Source organism: Lagopus leucura, unplaced genomic scaffold (assembly GCF_019238085.1).
Source record: "Lagopus leucura isolate 7727_CA_CO unplaced genomic scaffold, USGS_WTPT01 Super-Scaffold_100033, whole genome shotgun sequence".
Taxonomy (NCBI): Eukaryota; Metazoa; Chordata; class Aves; order Galliformes; family Phasianidae; genus Lagopus; species Lagopus leucura.
The window spans coordinates 2,774,821-2,787,267 of NW_024962282.1; the positions used below are offsets into that span (position 1 = coordinate 2,774,821).

The following is a 12,447-nucleotide window of genomic DNA, read 5'->3' on the forward strand; positions in this document are numbered from 1 at the left end:
GAAGAAAACCATACTTATTGAACAGCTGTTTTTACATGACTAACTACAGCATGTGCTATCAATGAAAATGGATTCCATTTCAGTAGAGGAGTTTGAGTGACTCCTACCTTGCACTTTGTGCTGCCCTGATGTGCATCATCTGGTGTGAGGGCAGTAGAAATCCCAGGGTTCAGCTCAACTGGAGCTCTTCCCAGTGCCAAACTGTAGCTAGGCACTGGCTCTGGTGGAGTATCACAGTCACAGCGGGTGCTTGGGGATGGGCCAAGTGCCACAGTGGCTATGCCTTGCACCTGTGGGTCGACCGACCTCGATAATCTTGAAGGCAGTTCCATTTCTAAATCGTTTGAAAAGCCCACAACGCCTAATGATGCTGAAGGCTGGGAAAGGAAATAAAAACAGTTTGGTTAACCAGGTTTTAGAAGTAAAACACTGCTGTTTCTGTAATGGTTTAGACACTGCTATTGTTAAAGAAGCAGTTGAGTCACAAGGTCATGACAGTATCTACCATAATCCAATACCGTTTCCAGAAGCTTCACAGTACCCCTATTGAAACTGAAAACTAGAAAAGGAGGTGCCTAGGTTACTCCTCTGTGATTTACAAAAATTGCCATCCTTTGATCACTCCAAGGGATTCAGATTTTTAACTCCCTACAACGGAGGGGAATATGGAGAATATTGAACTTACGTCTATCTTTGATGTCAACCCTAACTTTCATTAAGTCACACCCAGAGAAATATGATTCTGACCAGGAATTTCATCATTTTATTCAGAAATTGTCAGATAATTTTACTTAGAATGAAGATTTAAGAGAACTAAGATTCAGATCTGACATTAAGTGGATGAAACTTGTTACTTTACGATGCTAAATACTTTATGGCAGTAAATCTGTCCCATTTAAACTTAAGATACTTGCCCTTTAAATATCATAATGTAAAGTCACATTACATGTACTAAGAAGGAAAAGGGTCTACAAGTGTGGCTGCAAAAGAAGTGGAATAGCCTACTTACTGAAGCCTCTACAAAGGCATTTTTAGCAAAACGCACATGCTAATGTCTCGTGATTTGTCACTGTCAGAAACACTGCCATGCAAAACAAAGGAAAATCCACTCATGTACGTGACTTTCCTAAGCTGCCTTACATCCAGGAACACGTGGCTGAACCGAAATCAGGTCTCTGCTAGCATCCATACGAAGCAAATACAAGCAGCCTTAAGAATTATGCAGATCTGTGTCATTTCAATATGCAGTTTTCCATAGTTCATTGGTGTTTCATTACCCTTGAAAATCGACTGAATAAATCCTTTTTTGACTACAATACAGTAAGTAGTACTTATTACAAAATAAATCAAGACAAAAAGAAATTTGATGATTGCATCTGAATCAGAGTTGTCATTTTTATACTGATTTTTCTGCTAGGGGCCTATGACTTAGAATTGAATTCGAGACCTATTTCCTAGATTTAATTAGCATTTTTCTCAACTGTTACTCCAGTTTGGATTTTCACTTTGTCCATCAATCTGGCACTGGTAAATACAGTATAGACATATAGACATACTGAGCTGTCAGATGTGCCCGTGTAAATCCTGCATAGTGCCAAAGACATCAGTCTCAAATCTCTCTGCCTGCAACGCATGTCACCTATGCTAAGATAACATTCTGCCCACTGACATCAACTTTCATTTAAGGAGGTAATTTTATTTCCTTTTCCTCAATTTGCAATAAGTGCTACAGCATTGGCCACAGATTTGGGATCACACTCAGTGAGACAAAGTGGCCTGCATTTGAGACAAAAAAGTCAGTTCTTCTGCAGTGTTGGTGAAGGTTTGTGCCATTCTACCATCAAATGTAAGTAGTAAGTAGTAGTAAGTTTTAGCAGTTCTGGAGGGGCCTTTTCCACCAGAGATCTTACTGGGTCTCCACAGCCAGAGTATTAGAAACCTTCTTCTTGAGGTCACTGTCCCAAATCTAAGATTTCTGGACTAGAAAAAATCTTGGAAACAGCAAGATTTAGTGAAATGTGTTCTTCCTACCTCACATTAGAATAAAAAGACAGAACACAGCATAACAGGAAAAGCACTGATGGAGACACCGTTTTCCTTCTCTCCCATTCCTCCATTGCAGAGGTTTAGAACCCAGTCTTAATGGTGACACATAAGGATGACCACAAATACTACAAGTGTTCAGTTCATGCCATAATTTGTTTGACAGGCTCCTGCACATGGCGTGCAAATGTGGTATCAAGAATGCCCCAGAGAACACGTACTCCTTTTCAGTCCATCACTCTTTATCATATGGCTTTTTGAGATGGTAAAATGAATGCGTGAATTGTGCTTAAATCACATACAGAAAATAAACAAATAAGAAACAGAATTCCTGCTTAAACTGAACAGAGGGACTGTAATCAGCCTTGCCTTTTCCCCTTATTTCAAAGTCCACTGTGGGTACTACTTAATTCCCTGGGAGGCAGTTAAATTCCTATTTAGCTAGATTCTCCAAAGTACTGGGGATCCATAGGAAATCCCTAATGATGTGCTCCATTAGGAATGGGCATGCTGGGTGCACATGTGGTAAGAACATCACCCAGAGCTGTACAGAGCATTCACTAGAGACCTTGTGGCTGTTCACTTCTTCTAATCATTACACACATTGTCCTTTAATTGTACTATAACACTGTGCCATCATGTGTTACATATCGAGGCCTCAACCTGTGATGGTCTGCCTATGCATAACTGCAAAAGCTGTGGGTAAAATATTAGCTCTGTTATATAAGTAGGATTACTTCTGGCCTCAGAGAGCCAAGTTTACTTACTGGGAGCAATCACTGGGTCTACTCCTACTGAAGGAAAAAGAAATAGATATACACCTAAAATTTTATTACAGCAAATATTGTTAGAAAGTTGAAAATTAATGGCATTGTATGGCTATGTATTTCTTACTCTTCTAGCTGGCATCAGCTTCTTAAGAGATCTCTTTGGATTATATAAGCTAATATAAAACCTTACTCTTGTTAAAAAGAAAAAAAAGAATAATGAGGCCATCAAACTGCCATCTGTCTTTCCCTTGGGGCAAAAGTTAATTTTGTAGTTTTCTTAATGATGAAGCAACATTATGATCTTTCAGTGCAAAATATTAAAACTCACAGTTAAGAACAGACACATTCCATCCTGATCCATGGAGCTGCTGTCAAGTGTGAAGTGAACAATGCACTGGGAACAAGGCTCATTAATAACCTATTAATTCACTCCCTAAAATAATCATTTCTTTTGCCATTAGCAAAAATTTCTCTTCTCCCTTGACAGTTCAGATAGTTTTTGCAGACGGGATGCCTTTAAAGAAAGAATTGATCTCTGTTTTATAAAAGCTCTATTGCTTTTATATCGCACCCTTTGAACAACAAGCATTAATTATGCTCTTGGGTAGATAGTGGCTTCAGCTAGGTTAATTTTGAAACTTTTTGACATTTTAATGTACAGCCTGGCACATCCAACTACATCTGTGATATTATAAATAAAATTCTCATTGTTTCATAATTAATTTTGGTCTGATGATCCTTATAGTATAATGGCAGTAGCATCACCACCCCAAAATGCTTCCTATCACGAATTCCATAGCTATGGTACTGAAAGTTAAGAATAAAGAACATGCAAAGTGCCTTCAGAGAACAAAAAATAAACACACTGTTCAGTTCAAATATTTCTTTGATCACTCTTGCATTTAAAAATGTCCAGTGTAAACATGCAGCACTAATACAGAAGAATTCTGAGAAGCAAATACTTACCTTGAAACACTGGGATTAGGATTTGTTAGGATTGTTTTGGCAAAATCTCACAGGCTGTTGACATTCAAGTGTCACAGATAAAGAAAGCTAAAACTAGGAACCGCCAATTCTCTTTGCTATAAGAGAAATAACACGCCGCAAATGCTTGCAGAGTAATGAACGGCTGCTATTAAGTGGAGCAATCCCCCTGGCAGCTCGTTATGCTAGGAGGTTAAACAAATGTACTACTCCAATCCAGTTGTTTAACTCACCACTTACAGCGGCACTGATAACACAGTGTACACATGCTTCCTTTTTCCTATTTCCCCACTTCAGAATAGAATCCAAAGGATTTCCCCTTTCTGTTTTTATGAGAAAAAGAATCCAAAGCTTCCTTAACATTTTGTCTGAATAAATTGGAGCTGGCTTAAAGTGGAAGGAGGAAGAGATTGTATGGAGCAAGTAGCATCATGTTTTATTTATTCTTTTTTTCCAGGTCAAAGAAAAAGGTTTCGTTAAATTAACATTCTGGGAAATGTACCTAATTGCATTAAGCATGAACACATCTGTTCTGTAAGCAGCTCGATTCTTTAAGTAAAAAAATACTCTGGTACCTTAGAAATTTGCATGACCACACATTCCAGACTGCTAAAATCATTTATTTCATATCTAATCCCCTTAAAATTGCCAATAATTAGGGGAAAAAAAAAAAAAACAAAAACAAAAAAACAGCAATAAACTCACTCCACACATAAGCTCACATAAAAAGTTCCAGGGTGAGGTATTAAGTTATTACTTTTGATCAGCAAGCAATGACAGCATGTTTAGTGCTATACCAATGACAATAAAACCTGTCCCTTGCTCCCTAGGGCTTCCCACAAATTTTACATTGCTTTTGAAGAAAAAAAATAAATAAATAAAACACAAAAACAAAATACCAATAGTAAAGCCCTTGCCACTAAGATGGAAGAGTTGTCCTTAATAAATAAATTCAGGATAAATGCATTGAAGGCAAAATACCCAAGAATGCCACCTCCACCAGATGGAGATCAACCACTCTTTTTGATAAACCTGAAGCAATGGTGATGTTGGCATGGGGATGCTCAAGAAATCCCCACACATTGAGCCCACAATGATCCAATGTGTCCCACCGCCCATCACATGCCACTGTTGCATACAGTTGGACTAAAACAGAATTATCTTTCAAAATCCTCTCAGGAATGTTCCTTGGATGGTATGGAATTTTTTTAATTATTATTATTTCCCCATTTCATGTCCCAGAATGCTGAGACCAGCAGTACAAAGTGAGCTCAAAAATTATTAGACAAATTCATAAAGAAGGGGTCCATGAACAGCTGCAAGACAATTGTCTGGGTACAACCTGCAGTTCAGAAAGTCTCTAAAGAGCTGGTTTTCAGAAGCAGGTGTGGTGTATCAACAAACAATCAACTTAAACTTGCCTGATTCATGTGCCCTTTCCTAAGCATCTACTATTGCATATGGTTATAACTGAGCAGATAACACTATTCCGTAATAATTTACAACTACTGTGTCTGACATGTTCAGAGATTTGTTTTAAGCAAATGGAGAAACAAGCACAAGGGAAGAAATCTTCGAAAGCTGCTGAGGAACAAAATCAAACCTTAGCTTTACAAATGCTGTCCTGATCCCAGTGTTCCAATGGGCAGAACCATGACAGCCAAAGCCTATTATGTTTTTAGGATGAGCAGGGACAGGACAGGATGTGCCCAGGATCCAATCAACAGCTGGACAAGGTGAGGAATCCTTCCCTCCCAGAAGTAATGTCTCTGCTCTTAAAGAAAGGAAGGGATGCACTTCTAGAGTCTAAGGGGGAAAAAGCTCCAGCTAGTTCTACAATAATGACAGAGTACATTGAAACAGCATCTAAGCCTTAAACTATAAATTTATTTTAGATATACAGTAATAAAAAAAAAGAAATGACATTTCTTTAAGTATTGTGTACAGCCTTTAGATCCCTTGCTCATCACATTAAAATAGCAGTTAGGTATAGATATGGAAAACAAGGACTGTATGCCCCTTATTACTCCTACAAACACAATTAGGCCAAAGATATCTTATTATTCTTGCCTCTGCTCCTGAATAGATCGCTCTCCAACACTAAGATAGCAGTTGCTTTGATATCAGTGTTTCTAACTGACACCGACTAGAAATTCCTGGTTTATACTTATGGAAAGCCAAAATTCAGTCCACTCAATAGTGCAGTGCTTAATTTTTGCCCTGACAGAGGCTGAGCTGTCAAGACGTGAAGACTTTTCTAAAAGTGTCTGAAGCGTTTCATCATTGCTTTTCTACTTTGGTTTATAAATGATCAGCTTTAAATACGAGGGGCAGAAAACAGTATTCATCAGAACAACTCAAATAAGCATCCTTGAACTCAGGAGCACTCAGGGCACACATGAATACAATCCCATATACAGACAATTCAACTAGTCATCAGTCCGAAATTATAAATGCATACAGTAAGCATGTTTCACAGTTAAGACACAAGTGATTAATTACAATAGTAATCAAGCTTTGTGCCTCTCCAAAATAAAGAAAATCACTAGAGTAATGGAAGCTGGTTTTTTGGGGTTTTTTTTGGACAGATCTGAGCAAATACATCACCAAACAGTTAACTCTGAGTTTTGCTACATCCTGGTTCACACAGCTTTCTCCTTAAAGAAAGAAGCTCAGCAGTCAAGGTCCACTAGCAGTGCTTCACACAATGAAGGGTGTCAGAGTTCAGCAGAACTGCAAAGTGACGCCAAGAAGTCCAACACCAAGTATTCTTTAAAAGGCAGAATACAATTTTTCTCCTCCTGTTAGCAAAAGGTTTCTGTAGCCATTTTCTCTACCATATTTTTCAAGTGCTATCTGTGCCATCCAAGAACATAAGAGGTGAAATGTTCTGAACATAGGCCATATAGAAAGTGTACAGACACCCATACAGAATTTTTTTTGTCTGAAGACAAGCATGGAAACAGATGATAATGAATAGATACATCCTCTCGTTCTTTAAAGAACCAGTCTCCCATTTAAACTTAGCTTTGTTTTTGTTGCCAGCAAAAACAGTCAGATGCCTTTAAGCAGCATTCATGACAAATATATTTCAAGAATTTCCTTACTGTGCTGCTACCCTTCATCATTTCTAATCAGCCATTGCCAGAGCTTCGGGATATTATGACTTCACCCCAAACAGCTCATTAGAAAACATAAATACAAGCAAAGATGGGGGTACTGAAGCTCTTAAGCATCCTCACTTCTTGCAGATACACCAGAAAACCAGTAAAAACTTTAGAGATCTGTGTTGTCTGCAAAAGAATACATACATCTCAGTACCACTAAAAAAATTCCCTTATTTTTTTTCTAGGTCTACTCTCTTCTTGCCATCTTCTCAACCTGCATGGCCTTTCTTTCTTCTTTTCTCCTTCTCTTTTACATCAGACTACGTTAGTCTCTTGCACTTGTACTTCAGTTTTCTTCCCTATTTCTCATTTCTCATTTCAGCTGTTAGAACAAGTCTTCCATTGTAGGTCCAGAAGAAAAGGATGGCTTCTTCAACATGCACATATAGAAAGCTCTGAAAGCTAATCCATTAACATTTATTTTCACAAATAACTTTGTGGGTGTGTCTGCATTACAAGAGAAGGTCGTGGTCTTATTTACACCTTAAGTATATCTTTTTTTAGTCATTTCCTATGGCAAAGGCAGCCCATTTGCCAACAATGTACATAGTTTTCCTCAGTCCTGTGCTCTGTCATCAGAGACTGAGTGAGTTCTGTTTCCATATACGAAAGTTCAGAGGCAAAAAACATCATCATCTCAGAACACTGTGATGCCACCCGCCCAATTCAGAAGTGCCCTCACATTTACAGGATAAGTTAGCAGTTGCAGATTTCACTGTGGCTTCCAAATCTGATTTCCATGCTGCTTCCATACCCTCAGTAATCATTACCTTTCTGTTTCTCTACAATTCCCAAAAGGATCATAAACACATTGGGTCAATAAAGCAAGATAGCCTAAGAAAAGTTGTTAGTTTAGCACGGAAAGACAAGTTTTTCCACAATATTATACACACAAATTCCGAGAAAATACACCCATGAAACACTTCTACATGGCACAAGTTTTGCACAGAAATACCAGACAGATTTGAAGTGTACCAAACAGAACATGAAGTGCAGTTTGGAGTATTTTAAACAAACCATGGAGAGGCAAAAGGGAGTTCAGGCACCTCAAGTGCACTGGCGGTGTTCAAAGCCAGCAAGAATCTACTGAGAAAGATTAATTATCTTTTGGTTTTGCTTTTGCCTCTTCTTCAATAGCAAGGGATGCCCAGTAGTGGGTGTAGGGATTAAAGGATGGCTATGTCATATGCTAAAATTTTCTACAGATACAAAAGTTTATGGGCTTTCTGCTTGTACACAAAGAGTGTAACAGAATTGTTGTAACTCTTTCAGACACCACATCTCCACTAACAATTCTTGTTATTTCCACTATTTTTAAGGATGCCTTTCAGGATTTCATCAGAAACTGAGTCCTTTTTCAAATTCAACTGCTGTTAGTATGGTAGGAGAAGGACCTGACAGTTAAATCACTAAAGACAGGAAGTGACAGAATTTACTCTGTGAAGAAGCAGATATTCTACTTATTCACTATCCATGCTGAACAGTCATGCCAGTTATACCTAAACAACACTGGCTTGTTGCTATCTGGGCTACAGCACAGTGTATACACATTTCTGGAGGATGTACACAAGGTTAGGCAATGACTGTCTCTCAAGATCTACAAGTTAATTTGCCAACTTTTGGTGTATTTTAATTTTTTTCACCTTGATTGCAAGTTCCAATACCATCTTATACTCAATATCAAATTATGTTTTCCCATTCACATGTTTATTTTTTAAAGTTCTTTATACCTTTCTCACTGGATGGAAAGTTGATTGTTGCAATGTTGTTTCAGGGGAGCGACTGCTGACACTGATTTCTTCATCCAATGATTGAGACATGGAAGATATTTTGCTTCTGTCGAGAGGAACTACAGGCTTCTGGGCATCAAGTTCAGTGGAATTCTCACAGACCTATAAATCAAGATTAAGAGTTAGTGTTTTCAAAATCTTAGTAAAAACAGTAGCAAACTTGCATCAACACAGCACACACAATACAAAAAAAACTGGAAAGACTAACACAACAAAGACATTCAAACTCTAACTGGAGAGATAAATGAATAAATAGAGAGATATTTCTCTCATATATTCATAGAAAAAGATCAATAAACCTGCTGAAATGCATAGGTATTCCAAAAGCCATGTAAGGTACTAAGGTAAGTCATTCAAGGTGGGAACTCCACAGAGTTTACAGAATGGGAGACCTCAACCACCCTTCCACTGCAATTCTCACTGTTCTGAATAAGTTTCAAAGCCTTCTTATAGTGTCACCTTATCTTCCTTACACAGTTTGCATGCCCACTATCAAGCACTGACCCTTTTTCAAAGGCAGGATCTCTGGGACAGGGATTCAGAAGATGAGTTTTATTCCTTCTTTGCTATAAAAATAATGTCAGTCATTCAATTGTTCTGTCCTTCGTTTACCTACATACAAAGGATGAATGATGATGCTTTTGTCCTCCCACCTGTTGCTTGCCTTGTGTCTTTAGAGAGCCAGATCTTCAGGATCTTGGTTATTTATGCAGCACTTTACAAAAGTTTTGGACAGATCACTGTGAGGCATGAAGCTTCTGCTGATTACTAGCACAGATAAGGCAGCAGAAAGTTCAACCTACATGAAATCTTAAAGGTGTCCCCCATTTCCGAGCTTACATTGACCAGAAACAACAGGAAAGAACTTTTAAAACTTACTTGTGCTTCATCTTCAATTTGCTGCTGAATCGGGGCTGGTTGTCTCACTATGTAATTTATCTGACCAACTATGGTCTGTTGAACATGCTGAGGTGGCTTAGCTTGGTTCAGCTGCAAACTGGACTGCCCTTGGGCCTGGAGAAGAAGCTCCAGATCCTTTTTCATTTCCTCCAGTTCAAACTGGTGGTGCATTATGTCCAGGCTCTGCTGCATGACTTGTTTGTGAGTGTTCTCATACTGACTTGGTGGTGGTGATGCTGGTGACAGCTGCTGCTGCTGCTGCGGTGGTGGCTGCTGCACGTGGTTAGACTTTATCTTCTGAAGATGGCCAAGCTGCACTTGCACAGTTGATGTCTGCAAAGCAGTCTGTGAGCGAAATGGCTGTGGATGGCTTGTGTGAACCTGCTGAGCCTCATGTGATACAACAGCATAGCCCAGAGGCACAGTCTGTTGCAGCTGCTGGGATGGTAAGTGTTTTCCTGTTCTCCCAGATGCACTCTCTGACTCAGACCTTGACTGCTGCTCTCGTTCGGAGTGCGTTGGCTTCAAAGGCTGGGAAACACCCCTTTGCTCTTTGTCACGTTGCTGCATGCTGCACTGCAGGGGAAAGTGCTGCTGATGCAGTTCGGAAGGCTGTCGAAAATGTTGATGGGGGCTTATGTTCTGGTGAGAAGGCTGAGCTTTGTTTGGGTGAGGTACACTGAGGCAGTGTGAGCAACACACAGGAATCGGACACTGAGCAGCAGGGGGAAACTGATGTGGCTGGTTATTCACAGGCTCCAGCTGTGACACTGGGGAACAGTGCCCATGATACAAGGGTGTCTGTAATCCTTGTACATTGCCATACAGGAGGACATCTGAATGTGAAGTGTGTCCACCTTCCGTAGTGAAACCTCCTGCAAAAATAATAATAATAACAGCAAACTTACTCTGCCAAGATCTTGACAAATTTACAGAACGAAAACTCTAAATGACAGTCATTCCTTTATCTTTGGTTCATACATAAATGGGCTCATACCCTACCTTCAATATACCTTCAAGATGAATTTTTTCAGGACTTTGCAGTGATTTAAAATCACACTAAACTCCTACAGATGTCCATGGTACTCACGGTTGAAATACCAGCAAATGCTTTGAAAAACTACCCCCCACTCACATTATTTTAACTGATGTATATGGCTTATACTTCTACTCTTCACTAAACTACAAGCACATTTTCCCATCCATAAGTGCAGGTAGAAATGACTGCTTTCAGGGTTAAAGTGAGAAAAATAAAATAGATTGATGTTATGTAAGAAAGAATCATAAAAGCTAGAAATAGAAATGACCTATAAACTGATCTGTTCCTTGTTTTTAGCCGAGAGAAAATTATTCTCTGCAACTCTTTTGCAACTGTTTTACCTCTTCTAGTTTTAATTGTCTCAGAACAGGACGAGAAGAACCCTTTATGCCATTGATCTGCCCACCAAACTGAATTTACTGTAAAAACCCATAGCACCTGGAAAATGTATAACTGGTGGGAAACAAGCTGAAAGTATGCACATTCATTACATAAATAATACTGTCAATATTACATAGTCAGTGTCTTAAAGCCGTCTTTGCGCCCATTGATTGTAAGCATCTTAAGCACTTTTCAGATCCCATGGCCACGAAGATACTAACAGATCTGAAGAGTGTGAGCATAGCTACCCCTGGGTAAGCGAGAGAAAATAGCATCAGTGTCACAATAAGTACTCCATTTCAACCAAGGATCCATATGGGACTGGCAGGGTCACAGTGTTGTAGTTACATAGCTATTGCTTGCTGGGACAAAATTGCATTTCACATGCACCAGGCAAAAGCTAAGACTGTTTGGCAGCCAATTATGCTGCATGTTACGTAATACTACTTAAAAAATTATCCATTCTCACAGCCATTTGATTAAATTTGTAGTTGTGTTCTTACACTGTGATTTTCTAAGACACAAAAATGACATTTATAGAGTACATTCATAGGCAATGTTTATAGAGTAATACTTATAAATAATAATGCCTTCTAATAGAGGAAAAGCGTGAAAGTTTTTAGTCACGACAGCATTTCTTCAGGACTGTGACAGGTAGAACCTAAACCATGATTCAAAAAAAAAAATATGAATACTCCTTTTGGGAAAGTATATGTACGTCTTGTCTGTCCTTGGGCACTTGCCTAATAAAGAACACTATGTTGTTCTTACCAAAATTGGACAGTTGCTTACTCCAGTAGGAGGGATCCCAAGTGAATCTGATCTTCAGAGGAGAGGCTATGTCTGTGTTAGAGTTTGTCTCTAACAAGCGCTGGATCTGAAACACAATCTGGTGACAAATCAAAGGATTATGATTTTATTAACAATTAAAAGATCATGAAAAGTGTTTTATTGGAGAAACATTAAATCCTTAAAACATTTCTCACGCGTGCTGCATAATTTCACTTTATTGAGAAAATAAGCATTGCTCTTACCAGTTCTTTACTGAAGAGAAACGGGATGCTGTTTTTACTGCTCACTGCCCAGTTGACAAAGTTCTGCACGTGTTCAACCTGTGTACTTAAAACTGCAACACCTTGCAGTTGTTGCTCCAATTTCTGCTTCCTTTCGTTTGTGATTTTCTGTTAATAATGTGGAACAGTAGGAGATAGTTGTCATCCCTCGAGCAAACATAATGCACACAATCACTGGAGTTACAGCATGCACGTATGCTCTTATTTAGAATCTCTCAATCATCAATCATAGAGATAAAGCTAATCCTATTTAACAAAAGTGTCCAAACTCAGGAAGAAAAATGGCTTCTTCAGGAGCAA

At 38.9% G+C, this 12,447-nt stretch overlaps 1 protein-coding gene across 1 annotated transcript in view; it reads right to left on the reverse strand.

Moving 5' to 3' along the window:
- The window catches only part of TRIM66 (tripartite motif containing 66), a 42,479-nt gene that overhangs the window by 11,029 nt on the left and 19,003 nt on the right, over window positions 1-12,447 (reverse strand). The window contains exons 7-11 of the mRNA XM_042882080.1: window positions 12,109-12,255; window positions 11,846-11,963; window positions 9,634-10,529; window positions 8,695-8,856; window positions 108-377 (exon numbers count right to left, since the gene is read on the reverse strand). Of these exons, the coding sequence (XP_042738014.1) occupies window positions 108-377; window positions 8,695-8,856; window positions 9,634-10,529; window positions 11,846-11,963; window positions 12,109-12,255 (1,593 nt within the window). The remainder of the gene's footprint in view (window positions 1-107; window positions 378-8,694; window positions 8,857-9,633; window positions 10,530-11,845; window positions 11,964-12,108; window positions 12,256-12,447) is intronic.